The 15,789-nt window shown below is 37.4% G+C and overlaps 1 protein-coding gene across 1 annotated transcript; it reads left to right on the top strand.

Moving 5' to 3' along the window:
• Positions 1-769: 769 nt before the first annotated feature.
• On the top strand, positions 770-15,700 carry LOC131800113 (uncharacterized). The gene is made up of 7 exons (XM_059117797.2): positions 770-887; positions 960-1,044; positions 3,828-3,871; positions 3,960-6,706; positions 7,512-7,766; positions 10,068-10,286; positions 12,080-15,700. The coding sequence occupies exons 1-7, from the start codon at positions 856-858 to the stop codon at positions 12,370-12,372; spliced, it is 3,675 nt and encodes a 1,224-aa protein (XP_058973780.2). The 5' UTR covers positions 770-855; the 3' UTR covers positions 12,373-15,700.
• The last annotated feature ends 89 nt before the right edge of the window (positions 15,701-15,789 follow it).

Raw genomic sequence — 15,789 nt, 5'->3', positions numbered from 1 at the left:
AAGTGACTAGCATCTAATTTCCTCCTACAGTAACACCCATGATTCGCACAATACTGGAATGAGAATAAAGGAAGCGATCACCAAACAATAAGGCTCCGCATTATGAAAGAAATTCTCCTTGATGGGTGTTAAAGGTTTAACCCCTTACATCCTAACATCGGTAAAGCTGTTCTCCAAACTATTCCCCATACATTCTCTAAGGTTCTAACCAGGAGAATTTGTGTAACAATCAGTAACTTCTTTGGCTGCTGATAATTTTCTTTATTTCGTGACCTTACTTCATGATTCAGGGGTGAAATTGTAAGGACATTCAAAAATCGTTTACGGGGTGCAAAGAAAAAGGTTCCTCTCATCGATTATAATTCATGAGAAAATTTGAAAATTAAAAATGCGTCAGACGAGAAGGAAAAAGAATAGTTTACAAGGGATTCTTTTGAGCGTGGATCAATGATAATAAAAAGGAAAAAAAAAACAAAAAACGCCAAGTTTAGAAATATCTAAAATATAATAAGTATATAGGTGTTCAATTTCCTTTACTTTCAATTTAGCTTTCATGAGTTAAAAATATGTTCGTGTACTTTGTTTAAATCTGGTAACTGATTACTGCGAACTTTATAATTAGAAAATGAAAATAATTCAGAAAAGATGAGTGCTTCGATTTGCAGGGTAGGCCCCTTTTTCGCGGGAATATTGCCAAAGTTACCCACAAATCACTGGGATGGCCAATGTACGCAAGCGCAGTAACACCCATAGTATTTCTCTGACGCAAAGGGTTTACTCTGATACAAACATGTCGACGTCTGGGTTGGTAGTTTCATTTTCGTCGGAGATCTCGGCTTTTCAAGCTGGCACGCAATGGAGAAGGGTTACACTGGTTTGAGGAGAACGTGAGTACCTTCTACTTTGGATTTCTAAGCTTTTTTCGTGGTTGAGATTGAGGTTTTGTGCAATTTTTTTAGGCGAAAACGTGCACATTCGACCAAGTGCTCGTGTTGCTACTCGTCAGAAGACGAACCGGAAAATCATGCAAGCGCTAGAAAAGAGGTGTGTTGATTAACCATTTACTTTCATGCAAATAGTCAATCCATGATAAGGGCAAACGAGGCTTTTAATTGTAGCTTTTAAGGAAAGCTCGAAAAATGACAAGAAACTCGACAGCAACAGTTTCCTTCGCCAGATTTGTTATGAGTTCTTGAATTCACCACGAGCATGTGATGACCGCGGAAGAAAGGGAACTTCGATAATCCTGCAGCTTTTTAATCAAAAAATTACTAAAACTCTGGATTTCAGTCGTGATTTCGGTCTGGATAGCATTTTTTTAAAATACAATCGGCGATTAAGAAGCGTGAAAACCAAATATACATCAGATTGACGGGGCAAAACTTTGTTTTAGTTTTTCGTAGTACATTGATGAAACGCTAGAGTAGGGCTGGAAGTTGAAATGATGTTCGCTTAGTGTGGAAAATTTATGGGCAAATGTATCTAAGGCTTGGCTCTTCGCTCACGCTGCAAAATTCAGTATTTATCTGGGATTTTGCTTCGTGCCAAAGGATTGTGTAGCATGTTTTTGACCCTCGAATGCCATGTGGTCAATATTTATTGAGCGTAGCTCGGATCGTAGGGCGATCAGGCTGAAATGTACACCGCTTTAGTCAATTTCATGGAAAATTTATTTACTTTCATCGTCATCGCCCTTCAAGTGGATGCTACACCGACCTGCAACACATACGGTTTTCGAGGTGAACGTTTTTCCAGAGTGAAAATATGTTAAGCAAATCGAAAGTAACAGTTATGCTTGCGAGGGACAAAGTTGGCACTTGCCCCAGAGAGAGACAGTCGATCAGGCTTGTCCACGCATCTGTTGGCCGGTTCTAAATTTACACTAGACGTCATGCAAGCGGAATCCAAACAGAATTTGTTTTCTGATGTGCGAACGACATTGCTGCACTGAACAAGGTCTATAAAAGTTATTTAATTTCCTTTTTTTCTTAAGAGTAAAATATTGTTGTAATCCATTGCGAATGGAATCTCTTCTCGACTGTTGCCCACGTGTGCGATGAGTTCTTCTGAAAGTAGAAAATTTATTTTGCGACCATGGGGAAAAATGGTTTTTTTTGCACGTAGCCCGCTAAGACACCCATAATTTGTGTCGAAGTTAGATAAAGTACAAATCAGTTTTCAAGTAACAATAGTTTTTAAAATTTTTAGACATTTGTAGGAGCACATTCGAAATGTTAAACACTTGTACATGCGATATGTAATTATGCAAGCAAACTGTCTTTGGTTTTTAATTTTCTTTACTGCGAAGAGAATCAGTCGATTCAATTTTCACTCTGAAGATCACTTCGCATGGCCTGAAATATTTTCTCTTTTGTCGCTGTAATTTTCTGAAAATTTCCCAAATAACATCGTTCAAAATTTTTCTTGATAAAGGTACGACTATTTTTGGTGTTTTAAGAATAATTTACGCACAAGCCTTCGTTGCAGACCCTTATCACATTTAAAATTTCTTTCACACCTGCACAGACAATACTCAAGAAGTTAGCTTCCTCTTGGCTAATTGCCAGATTTTTTTTCTTTTTTTTTTTTTGCAAGAACTGAACACTCTTGATGTGTATAATATGTGGATGTGAACACATAATTTTTCGTTATGATGTGTTTTGTCTGATTTATTGTAAGAGTACCTTAGACAAAGGAAGATTTTGGATATGAAAGGAGTTTCCATTAGTAGTTGTTTTTTTTTCAGTAGTAAACCCTGTTTACTAGAAAAGCAACAGAGATCAGAGGAAGCCAGGACATTTCTAACAACTCTGGCTAGACTCCAAGACTAAATAATGAGTCAAAACAAAACCTAAGAGTGAATTATTTAAAAAGGTCATTTTTCTCCTTTTCATCCCTTAAATTACATTTTTAAGAGTTAAAAGATTTCTTTTGACCTCAAAGTCTTAGAATTTGTGAACAATTTAGAAAAATATGTTGAATAATTTAAAATATTTTCCTGTTATGATATACTTTTGCCTCACCAATTTTGTCAATCACTGCTGACTGTTAACATAAATTTGAAATTGTCATGTAAGATTTTGTTGTCCAAGAATGTAAAAAAGTCATCTCTTGTAACCTAAATGCAAAATGGCCTTTTATCATATTAGTTATGGTCATTTGGAGGTAAAGGTAAACACCTTTTGTCATCTTCAGAAGATTAGACAAAAAATGTTGGTGCCCTTGGACCAGTTGCACACAAGTTGTATGATAATCCTCTTGTTTTTTTTACCTTGGCTTTGCAGTTGTGAATTTGCTCCATTATGTTTCAGAGGTCAAGTAATGTCTGGTCTCAGTTTGGGTTATTTTGTCTTAATTAATTTCAGTGTGGGTTTTTGTGGTCAAAATAAACTGCTACACAGACAGGTTTTATGCTTTTAGAGTGATTAGCAAGAGTCCTTCAGATGCCCACCAGGCATTTATTAATTAATTATCATTTGAAGTCACACTTCATGGGTGGCGGTCACTTCAATTTGATAATCAGACAACAAGTAGCTTATTTGCTATAAGTACTTATCACTGGCAGTTGAAAAGTTATGGCTGTTTGTATTAAATACAAGTTGGTTGGATTTGTCACTCACCTAGGCAAGATACCAGTTGAGAGGAAATAAGTGTGATGTGCTCTTCATTTATAGAGTCAATCCTTTAGACTAATATTTCAATTTTTTGGTCAGTCTCTGTGCTTTTCTTTTCAGTCTGAGTTGAGCACAATTTTTACTGCGCTAGCCCAGTAAACAAATTACTATTTTTGTAGTTGTATTATTAATCATTTTGCCAAATTTCCACAGAAGTCCAAAGAATGTGATCCTGACAATGGGAAACGAGCAAGCACGTAAGTTTTCATCCCTAAGAACATTTTCTTTGATGCCTTTGGTTGTGATTGTCTTGTTATTCATTTATTTTATTTTCTTACCTCTTAGGAGAAAAAAAGTGAAAACAGAGGATGCTGCAAGTGTCTTTAATGTCAAAAATACAGGTGAAGGAACTCAATCAGATGAGTCTGTCAGCAAAACACAAAAGGGGAATCAAAACAAGAAGTCAACAGCCTCTGAGACATCCAAGAAAACTGTTCCAACTCGAAGAAAAACATCAACTGCGCAGAAATCATTGGAAAGCAATTCAGATGGGGAAGATCTTGAACTGACAAAAAAACAACATGGCAAAGTTAGCAAACCCATGGAGAAAAAGAAAAGAAAAGTGCGATCACTGACATCAAAAAATGACAAGAATCAAGGAGAAAACACAGATTTGAACAAAAGTGCAGATAGTTTGGTAAACAAAACATTAGCTCAAACTCAATCAAGGAACAAAAGGGTGAAGAAAAAGACTTTGAAAGATGAAGTGCAAAATACTCCAAGGAAAGTTGACAAGAATTTTGCTCACAGTAAGGAAAAGTCTATAAACAATAAACAAAATACTACCAAGGCAAAGGCTGGGCTTTTTGTAGGAGGGACAGTGTCAAGTGAACTGAAACAATCCAGTTCCAAAACAAGTGAGACAGAAGGTGAGAAACCGATTAAGACTAGAGGTACTTCAAAAAGTGTTAAATCTGTGAATGAATCAAATGGGGAAACCACAAAGGGGAAAGATGTTCCTCTTGGAAGCAGAAAACGCACTAATAATTTCAAAAATGGTGGAAGTTTGTCTGAGAAGAAGATTGGTGTGTTTGATCATTTATTTGCTGAACTAAAAAAGTGCCCAGGATTTAGCAAAGTTACAGTTTCATCTGCTGCTGAATTGCTTCTCAAGCTGACAGCAGACAAACTAAAGTCTTTGATCCCTGGCTTGCCATCGAAAAAGATGAAAATAAGTGTGGATAAATTGAAAAAGACTGGAGAAGATGCGACATTGTTTCCAGGGAAATCGAATTCTTCTTGTTCTGTAAGTGAGCCAAAAAGGAAGCGTCCAAACTCTGAAAAGTCTCCTCTAGGATCTCCCGTATGTCCAGAGAGGCCAACAACAGGGAAATCTGAGCAAGTCAAACTTTCACAGGCTGCGGAGGCGCTGGTCAGCTTCCGCACCAATCCTACCATTTTGCGTCAGGATAACAAAGAAGGTGACATTTCACATGGAAAGTCTCAAGATGAAGTCACCTCAAATACTTATCCTGACTCTGTAAACAATTCCTCTTCTAAGGAGCCCAGCTTGGTCAGCAATGTTGTCTCTGCATCAGTACAAAATGTTACCTTAACAAGTGAGCAAGTTTTGTCACAGGTTGAAAGTAATTCACATTCACAGAGCCAGGTAGTACCACAAGTTCAGCCAGGTCTTGTTGTGCAGAGTCCTTTCCCACAACAAACTGTAAGATTTCCTGCAAATATCGAAGCAAGCCTGCAACAAGTGGCTCATGTACAGCAGAACTTGTTGAATCTCAGTCAGGTAACATCCCAGTTGAGTGCAGCTGCAGTGGCACCACCTCAATTAAGCCCAAGTTTAACAGGAGCTTGCCCAACAAATCCACCAGGGTCAAATGTCTTGGGACCAAGGATTTTGAATTCAGCTGCAATGCAAAATATTCAGGGTCTATTTTGTAGACCAGTGGTGCCCTCAAATATCCAAACATCAATGACTGCACAAAACCCAGCTCCATCTCTGCCACCAAGCAGCAATGCTCAACGAGCTCATCCACAACAGCCATTGAAAGGAATGGAAAATGTTGTCAGCTGTGTTGGCTCACGGTCAACTGCTAATTTGCTGTGGAACATCAAACCAGCAACACCTGTTGTCTATTTGACAAGCCCCCAGACACTTACTGGTGTCAGAGCTAGGAACTTGATACCTCAAACTGAAGGTCATACACCATTACCTTTTACCTCTGGTGTGGCTAGTGTTCAGGCATTGGGAATTCCAAAGACCACACTAAACTCTACAAGTACAAGTATATTTACATTAGGGAAAACAACAGGAGTGAGTCAGGCTGCCCCACAGGTAGCACCTCAGTCTGTCAGTGTTAGTAGCCAACGGCTAATTCTACCCCGTGAGCAGAGGGCAACACCTGTGTTTCCAGGTGGATTGCAAAGTGCTTCTGCTCAGATTCTGCCAACAACTGTCATGGGGCAGATCCCAAGAAGTATTGCTCCAGTTGTTCTACCCAGAAGTGTTCCACTTCAGTTGGGTAATGTAGGAGTGACAACTACCTTGAGTGCCAGGCAGCCAGTAACATCCAGTACGACACCAGTATTGTGTGCTACCACTGTGCAAACCACTTCAGCTACTAAAACAACAACAACAGTTGCACCAGTGAGTGCCAAGCAGGCTGTGAAGAAGTTTGTTCACGAGAGGACCAAGTCTGTGGAACTGAAACGGACAGCCAGTCTGAACAACCTACTGACAAATGAACCTGTACCAGCTTCCAAATCTGCTGGGATTGACAAATCAAAAGGTGTTATGGTGAATACTGCGTTACAGAGTCATGGCAACCAGCCATCAGACTCATCAGAGAAGCAAAGTGCAACCAAGCAGTCAGACTTCAATTTGCACCAGGCTGTGTCAGCACTTCTCAGCATCAGCTCACAGGATGGATTAGATGCATCTGATTCCACTCCACCAGCAGGAGAAGGTGACGAGTCCCTTGATGAGCATGATGATGAGGTTGTTTTCACCAGCAAGGGAGTGTTCCGTGTTGGAGATGTAGATGTTGACCCAAAATACAACAGAATTGGCAGAGGTAAGAGTGTTGTTAAATTGACAGAAAAATTTACATCTTGGATACAGCAAGGTAATGAGAGAATAAGAAATCAATTAAGGAATAAAGTTGGGCCTCAACTCTTTAACTTCAAGATCTGATCATTAATTCTCCTCTCTGACAAGCACACATTTTTTGTAAACTAGTTACGAGAATTTGGTGTTAGATAGAGATAAACAACTTCTACCTGATAGAATATATTAAAGTTCACACAGCAACCAGGTGGACAATCAGACATAGTTTGAAGCTACTCTGGTTTGCAGAGTATTCTCATGACCTGTTTGGTGGATAACACATGGATGCTATAGGAAGAAGTTAAATGTTAATCACTTTGGGGAGTTAAAGTTTTAAGTAACCATTGATAAACGGCAAACTTTGCCCTCAATAATAGACTATTTTCTTTCATGTTGGGCTGTCTCTAATAAAGTTGTCCACAGATAAGATTGCATATGTCCACTCAGGAGTTTAAATTGAACTTTCAACACATAGGAAATGCTGTCAGTTGTATTTCTGAAGCCTTTACACCCTAACATCAGTATGAATATTCTCCACACTCCTCTCTGTACATTTACTAAAGTGCTGACAAGGAGAATTTGTTGAACAATCAGGAACATATTTAGTTGGTGATCATTTCTCTTATTCCCGCGACCTTAAAGTGTGTTTCAGGGGTGATCTTGTAAGGAGAAATTAGATGCTAGTCATTCTCAGGGGTATAAGGGTTAAGCCTTTAATTATCATTTTCTTTATTATTTTTCAAATTTTATTTCCTTTTTTTTTCACTACACAGAGGGTTACACTTGTGGTAAATGTGGCAAGATATTTACCTCTCTCAGCTATCTGGCACGACATATCAAGCGTGTGTGTCCAGACATGAGTTGCAGGAAGTGGAAATGTACTATGTGTGACAAGGCATTTCGCCATCCATTTGGTCTCCAGCAGCACATTTACACCCACACAGGGGAGAGGCCGCATAAATGTTCTCAGTGTCCAAAGGCATTTTATAGTTCCAATGACCTAAGGAGACACAGCAGAATACACTCAGGTAATTTCTTATTGTGTAGTTCCAGAAAATATCCACACCCCCACCACGGAGGGAATTGGAAATTCCAGAGGGGTGGGGGGGACAAAGTCCCAGGAAATTCCAGAGGGGATGGGGGGTAAGAGGCGAAATTTTCGTCCAGAGGGTAGGAAGTTGATCGACTTTCTTCGTATGTCAATTGGCGCCACTTACTTACTTTAGTGGGACGTTCTGAAGTTTAAGTTGTTAAATTACGATGCTTCTAACAGTTCTGCAGCCAAAGAAAGTTTTCTTCTATCCTTGTAGCGCTTTGGAACATAAATAACATCAAATAAAGAAGAGAATCACTTTGTTTTTCGAACGGAGCCGCCATTACTCGTTACCAGTCTTCAAAGATTACAACCAACAGGAGTGGTTACCTAGGGATTTCCCTCGGTCATAACATGTTTCGCGTTCATAAAATATACAAATAACTGTCTGATGCTGTTTTTTTTAAATTTAAGTTAAATCTCACAGATCGATCCTGCAGTCTCGTTTTTTGAGCGGTTCAAAAGACTCAAAACGTCTCACAGTCTCGAATTGTTTGCAAAGCCGTTTTGGGGTCTTAACATTGGTCTCGCAATTAAAACACTCAAAAAGTTTCGGTCTCGCCGTCTCGCAAAGTTTCGCATAAATTTACCATTCGCTACCCCTTATTGACTCCAGCCATCTCTTAATTTTGATCTGCACTGAGCTTAATTCTGTTGCATCATAATGTGTAGGAGACTTGACGATTTCTTTATGGCTTACTTGCTTGCGATGTTACAATGAATGATAAGTACAGGCGTACCGTAGTCGAAAACAGTTGATAGTAACATTGAGAAACATTAGGATCCTGCAGGGCTTTGTATATATGCGCGTGGGACTGGTAACTAGCCAAGGTTTGTTTATGGGACGAAATTATCGACCCGCTGTTAACAAGAATCAATGCTTGTGTGAAGAAATTTTACATTAGAGGCTGGAATTTGGAAAGATGAGTTCAAAATAACTTACTGCTGACTCGGTTTTCTCTTTTGCTCTCTTATTTATGACACAATTTTGTACAAATTTACGTTGCTTAATGTGATTTCGAACGTTTCCATTTCAAGTGCACGCAATTTTCTCAGTACATTGTACAAACTTAACAGTTCAAAAGTGTTTTGTTGCGACCTGTACGGTTTTTTTCTCCTTTCGTCTACTGAAAATACTGTGTTAAATGTTTAAGGATAAGTATTGTATTTAAAAATAAAGCAAACGTTAAGTTTAAGCTAGTTAGCGATGTTTACCTTGCGCGTGTACGCCATATCTCGAATATACACGCGACAAAATCACACGTCCCTCTTGTTTGTTGTTTGCTATGAGAAAAAAATATATTTCCAGGGGGTATAGGGGGTGGTAGAAAATTCTTTGGAAATTCCAGAGGGGTGGGGGGGCTACCACTGCTACCCCAAAATGGAAAATCCGAAGGGGTGGGGGGTCCTATATGAAATTCCCTCCGTGGTGGGGGTATGGATATTTTCTGGAACTACACATTGTAGTTAACCTTTAATTTTTTTCTCTATAGTAATTCTCGTTACTGTCTATCATGCAGTTATTATGAAGTCAGTTTGGAGAATTTGGATTGACCAAAATTCCCATAATTGATATTTTTCTTTATTCTCATCCCTTGTCTGCTTGATATTGTATAAGTGTTGTAAAGAGAAATTATGTCTTGGTCACTCGTGGGAGTTGAAGGGTTTTAAAATATTTGAACACTACAAGAGAGAGTGTAGCTCATCATTTGACGACTCAGAACTGAAGAGAAATTTAACCCAATAGCCAGGGGCATCTAAAGGAAGTTTACCATCCCCTGTTATATCAAGAAAAATCTGTAGCAAGTAAACCGTAGATTGTTATTGACTGCACCAGAAATCACTTGAAATATCCTTCAGTGATCATGTAGCTTCCTTCTATTTTTGACACTTAATCCTTAACTCCCAAAATCTGATTGCTAATTCTCTCCTCTTGCTACTACACATTACCATGTTAATTAGTTATGAGAATTTATTGTTTGTTCAAGAGAACATCTTCTGCCAGATTAGTTTGTGTATTCTTATTACCTGTTTGTTTGATAATGTATGGATATTTGTGGGAGAAGTTAAATGTTAATCACATCTGAGAGAGAAAGGGTCAAACGAAAGGCTAGCATCTAATCAAGCTTCTTCAAGGATTACATGAATGTTTAATTGTACTTGGTCACACCAGGAATCCCCTTTTTTTTTAGGAAACTTATGTAGTTTTCACTGGCTTCTTTTCGTTGTGTCACAGGTGAGCGCCCTTACCATTGTAAGCATTGTGAGAAGAGTTTTGCCACCACAATATCTTTGAAGACACATACTTACATCCATACTGGGGAGAAGCCACACAAATGTCCCCACTGTCCTAAGACATTTGCCACTTCAAGCAAATTGGGACGACATATTGTGACTCACTCAGAACAGCGTCCCTTTGCATGTGACCATTGTCCTAAGTCTTTCAACAGATCAGGTGAGAACTAGCTAAATATCTGGCTAAATATCTGACCTATGCCTGTGATCTCTGTGCATTTTTTACTTTTGAGGTGGATGAGTGATCACAAAAGTGTTTTTATCAACTTTATTTAAAAGAAATTATCAACCCAGTGATTAATGACCTAAGAAATGTTTTATTACATTTGAGGTTATTAAGTCCTTATCAGGAATTTTTGTCGTCAGAAAATTTATCTCCTTTCAATGACTCTCCCTTCACCAGAAAAAGTTGATCCAGTGATTTTGTGAACCATGCTATTTTGTCTGCCAAACTGAAACAGCTACCTCTAAATCCGTACATTATCAATTGGTATCATAGTTTCCTCTATGCAAGACAACAGCGTGTTGTTAGTTATAATTTTTTAGGACAGTGGAAACTTGTCAATAGAGGAACCACACAAGGTAGTGTAAGCGGACCGTATCTTTTTAATATATTTGAACGATTTGGAGATTTTTTTTAATGGTTGCCCTGTGCTTTTTAAATATGCCGATGATTCCACTATTCTTTCGCCTATCACTAGGAATAGTGACCCGTCTGCCGACTTAGTAGGACAGTTCTTAACATGGTGTAAAGACAATAGAATGGTCTGCAACCCTTGCAAATGTAAAGAGCTGGTTGTTAGAAAGAAAAATCATAATGTACTCTACTCTCCAATTAATAATATTCCCCAATGTAATAGCTTCGTTTTATTAGGAGTAACTTTACAGAGTGATGGAAAATTTGATGAGCATGTAAGAACTAAGCTTGTCAAAGCAAACAAGTGTTTACACGTCCTACGAACATTGAGAAAGGAACATTGCTCTCAGGCAGAGATTGATCATCTTTTTATATCGATTGTTTTGGCTAATTTTAGCTATGCACTTTCAGTCTATGGGGCATCTGAGTCCGATCTTACGGTTGTACAAAAATTTTTAGACCAATGTCATGAACGCGGTTTTATCTCATTTCCAGTTTTTATCAAGAACCTTTTAAACAAACAAGACAGAAATATTTTGAAGAAACTAAAATCAACGGATTGCCACCCCCTGAAAGATATCATTCCTGTCCAAAAGACATATCTACACAATCTCAGGAAAAAAGGCTGCGCGCGCCCGAAAATTAATACACAGCGCTTTATGAACACATTTGTAAATAGGTTGATATTTAAGCTCCATTTATTGTAATGATATACTTTTTAATTCATAATATGTATGTAGATTTCTGTAGTTTTTTCAATTCATTGTAACATAAGATATGTAGTTTTATCTTATGATGGAATAAAGACTTATTAATTATTATTAATTAGTGGGCTTACTGATGTAGTGCGCTGGACACTGAATCAAAAGGTCTGGGTCCAAGATCAGGCTGGGTCAGTGTGTTATGTTCTTGGGCAAAACACTTAACCCTTTAACTTCAAGATCAAGTTTCTCATTCTCCTTACTGTCAACCATACAATTCTCATAAAATGTTACTGGTAGTTCAGAGAATTTAGTATTGGATCAACTAATAATCCCCAAATTGATATTTTTCTTTATTCTCATCACTTATGCGGGTGATTGTATTGTTATTGTGAGGAGAAATTCTGTCTTAGTCACTCATGGGAGTTTAAGGGTTAACTCTCACAGTACTTCTCTTCACCCAGGAGTATAAATGAGTACCAGCAAGGTGTCTAGCAAGCCCATTTAAATGCTTTGGGTAATTATGCAATGGAGTATCATCCCATTTAGGGAAGGATAAGCCAGTTGGATCATAGACAGTGCTTAATTAATACTCTCTTGCCACTTAAACTTAAGGTGATCTACGGCGACATAACATGCACGTGCATGAATCCCGTGACAAGCCATTTGATGTGGATGACAGCAGTATGACACAGTCAAACACCAACAATAATACCAGTACTTCCAGGGACAAAGACCAGGATCCAGGGAATAAGAAGAATTGTGATTTATCACCAGAGCTGGGGCATAATCTGTCCCATGATGCTACCGCAAAGGCTAGCCAGGGTGGGCAAACTTTGAATAAATCCAACCTCACAGGCGAAATCCTGGCGGAGAGCACAGAATCATGCAGTGGAGACAATGGTTAGGTTTAAATAATTACGGTAATCATTATTCACCAAAGGGGAGGTAAACATCCAGTACTTTCACCCAAATGGAGACAAATAGCAAATAAATACCACACAGAAACTAGACAATTAGTTTACTTTTTGTCGTTATTCCCAAATATTGTGGGAAAAGATTCCTCATGTGCAATTTTATGTCCATGGCTGCTCAGACATGAATAGTACTTGCTAATCACTTCTGAGCCAGCTAATCAGTGGGAGCAAAAATTCTCATTCACTTGTTGTGTGGTACAATACACACTAAGTTCATTCAGTTACTGGATGGCTCCCTAAGCTTGTTCAGTCAAAATTCCTTGGTGTCTGTCAACTTCTTAATTTGAGTTTTTGTAGACCACAGCTTTGTCTTTGTCTACTGTAGTTCAGTTACACTAAAAGACCTTGGCAAATATTAAGCCATGTTTGGCCCTCACAAGGTCAATGACAATTACCTTTTGATTTTTAATGAATGTCTTTGCAGCAACGTTTTTAGGGTGTGAAGGTAGAGACTTTCTTGTCGAAGCTAAATTTTGAACCTAATTAAAGGTTTCTAGGAGTGGTTATGTTAAATTTGTGCTTCATGAATTGGTGTAGAAAAATGATTTATTAAGAATGTTCTGGTATGTCACAGCATTAGAATAAGTGAATACAGATACGTCAAATTTGAGCAGCCTTGCAAGTGCACTTTTGGTGGAATCTGTGAGGGTAAAGCTGTGGGGTTTTTTTTCTCCTGGAAGCTCTGCATGATTTGTTTGTATGATTTTTGACAAATCCCTGTAAATTCCTTACAAAGTGTTTCTAATAGTGGACCTAGGTTCAAAAAGTGCTTTTATTTCATAATTGAAAATTTATTATCAATGGGGTTTGATATCATGGTTAAGGATTTCAAAGAGAGGTTTATTACAGTTAATTACTATTTAGTTTGAATGTGCTGGATTCACACCTTTTTTGTGGTCAGGGTGTTTTTTTTTGTGAGAGCAAAGTTGTTGTATGCGCTCAGTTATTGCCTCATTGTGCTTTGCAATGATTATTTTATGCTGTCTCCTTTTGGAGAGTGTTTTGTATAGTGCCACGTAAATTTGAAATATTCATAGAATATTGCTTCATGCTGTGTAATGGGTAGCCACCTATGTGGCAAAAGAACTAGGCAAAAATTATTGCAATTAGACAAAATTCTTCCCCACTATTGATAGGGGAATTTTCTCCTTTATGTAACAAGGATGCTCATTGCTGAAGATCTTCCTTTTAACATCAATTATCAATTCCCCTTTCTTGACTCCCTACAATTCCTCACTGTTGGTGAGGAGAATTTGGTATTTCAACAATTTACGACATACCTAATCTCCAGCATAATCTCTCTGCTATCACCTTTAAAATGGAAGTTTCCTGGAAAAGAGGGACCAGGATTGGGAAGCTGGAATCAGAGATCAGGGATTGGAAATTGATTACTTGAGTGTATGAAATTTGTTCTCCTTTATTGGTTTCCATTTTCTATCCTAGAGAATATTTTATCTCCCACCTTCATTGTAAATTCTGGATCCTGGTTTTCCAAGAAAGCTTTGCTGGATGTTAGGAGGTTGAGGGTCAAAGCAGACTTTTCTTTGTACCCTTACAAACCATGTACCTTGACAGCCCTGTCAGAGGATGGAGCTAAATTATCATAATTGTCATTAATTTATTTATATATTTATTTAGTTAGGTTTTTTTTTTTGGAGGGGGGGGGAATTGGTGATTTACAGGAAAATTTCAAGGGATGTTGACACAGGAAAGTGTTTGTAATGTCACACCCCTACAATGAGCATTCTTTCATTACAATGAGGGAAATTCTTCTTTTTGGGGTTTTGAATTTCAGTGGGCCAGGTTGCTGTTTGAGATATATGATCTGCAGAATTTAGCTTCAGTTGAGCTCTTTTTCAGAGGTTAGTTAGCTGTTTCTTGCACGGAACATCTTTCAGATTTTGAGTGAGTTTGTTTTCATTTGAAATTGAGTTGTTACAAACTTAATTAATGATATCGTTTCCAAATTAATCACCTTCCATATGTTCCCATCATCAGTTGTATCTGCTTTGTTATTAATTGGTATTTAAAGGGATACTAAATAGTGGATTTTTAATTCTCTTATGAAAACATTTAATGATTTTCTATACTAAGTCACTTAAGTTTTGATGTGACCTCATTGCAAATTAGTTTTTTTCCCTAACCACCTTTCTGTATTATTGGAAAAAACTAGAATTGTCTTGTCAAAATCAAGGCACAAAATTTTGTCATGACAAATATTTGTCTCATCTGTTGGGTCCATTTTAAAGATTTCAAAGCTGTCAAATTCCTTCTGTCAGTGACTAATCTGCTCGTAAGAGCAGCTGGCATAGTTTGCGAAAGGATTCAAACTTTAATTACTGCGTAAACTAAGCGTAAATCCATGCTGATGGTAGCTTTTATGATAAATGATATACAAGACTATCATTGATTGGTATCTATCGGCATTGTTTCTTTGGTCAGTTTTGCCCAATTTTTTTGCTTCAGCCAAGATTTGTCAAGTCATGACAACCCATCTGCACCTGTAAAGTGCTAGTGATGACAGAAAATTTGTCTAAACATACAACTTTTTGCCAATGCAAATAGGCCCTCAATAATCAGAATTTTCTTTTGAATTCATTGTTGTCTTTTGAAAAGTAATTTGGTTATTGATGAGATTGATATACTTTTCAGGATCTCCTTTTTTATCAGTAAGAAATGTATTTTTTACTTTAATTATTTTATGTAGGTATTTGTCCCTTATATAAAAATAAACAATAATGGTGTAGTTAATGTTGTCATTTGGAGCCTAACAGACAAGTGATTTGCATTATGGTTTTTTCCAGCCAAAATTTATCTTTGCATTCAATATTTCACAACCTATGTATCTATCTGACATATGATCTTAAGTCATTTGATAAATAGCTATCATTACTTTATGGTTTTAGGTTGTCAATTTATTTTTGTTCAGCATGGGTGTCTGGCCATAAGAAATCACAAGCTTGTATTGTTTGATTACAAATGCGCTGTCCTTTTAAACTAAATATTCTGTTTGGAAATGAAAAAAGAAAAAAAGTAAGATATTTGTTTGGGTATAAATGGTTCATTCTGCTCATATGGCTTGCTATATAACAAGAAAGGAGCTTTTCAAGTTTAAAGATACTATTTAATTTTGCAATCCAACATATGATGTAAAAATGAATTAAGTAAAACATAGCTTGAAGTATTTTCCATTGTTTCAAGTATTTGTTTTCTTTACAAAAATAAGAATCTTTTGAATGTGTTCGTACATAAGCCACATGTTAAATCATTTTCGTTGTGAGCCATTGAAAAACGTTTTTTGTTTTGTTAGAAATAGACTTATGCTAGATGATGCAATGAATTCAGTTT

This window comes from Pocillopora verrucosa, chromosome 1, assembly GCF_036669915.1.
Source record: "Pocillopora verrucosa isolate sample1 chromosome 1, ASM3666991v2, whole genome shotgun sequence".
Classification (NCBI taxonomy): Eukaryota; Metazoa; Cnidaria; class Anthozoa; order Scleractinia; family Pocilloporidae; genus Pocillopora; species Pocillopora verrucosa.
Note: the sequence above shows the minus strand (reverse complement) of the source record. Positions and strands in the feature narration are given on the sequence as shown.

What these genes read in the sequence shown, in the direction of transcription:
- LOC131800113 (XM_059117797.2), top strand. Translation starts at nt 856, where the DNA reads ATGGAGAAGGGTTACACTGGTTTGAGGAGAAC. An exon ending in TACACTGGTTTGAGGAGAAC is followed by an intron (nt 888 to 959) that starts GTGAGTACCTTC and finishes CAATTTTTTTAG; the next exon opens with GCGAAAACGTGCACATTCGA. An exon ending in AATGGGAAACGAGCAAGCAC is followed by an intron (nt 3,872 to 3,959) that starts GTAAGTTTTCAT and finishes CTTACCTCTTAG; the next exon opens with GAGAAAAAAAGTGAAAACAG.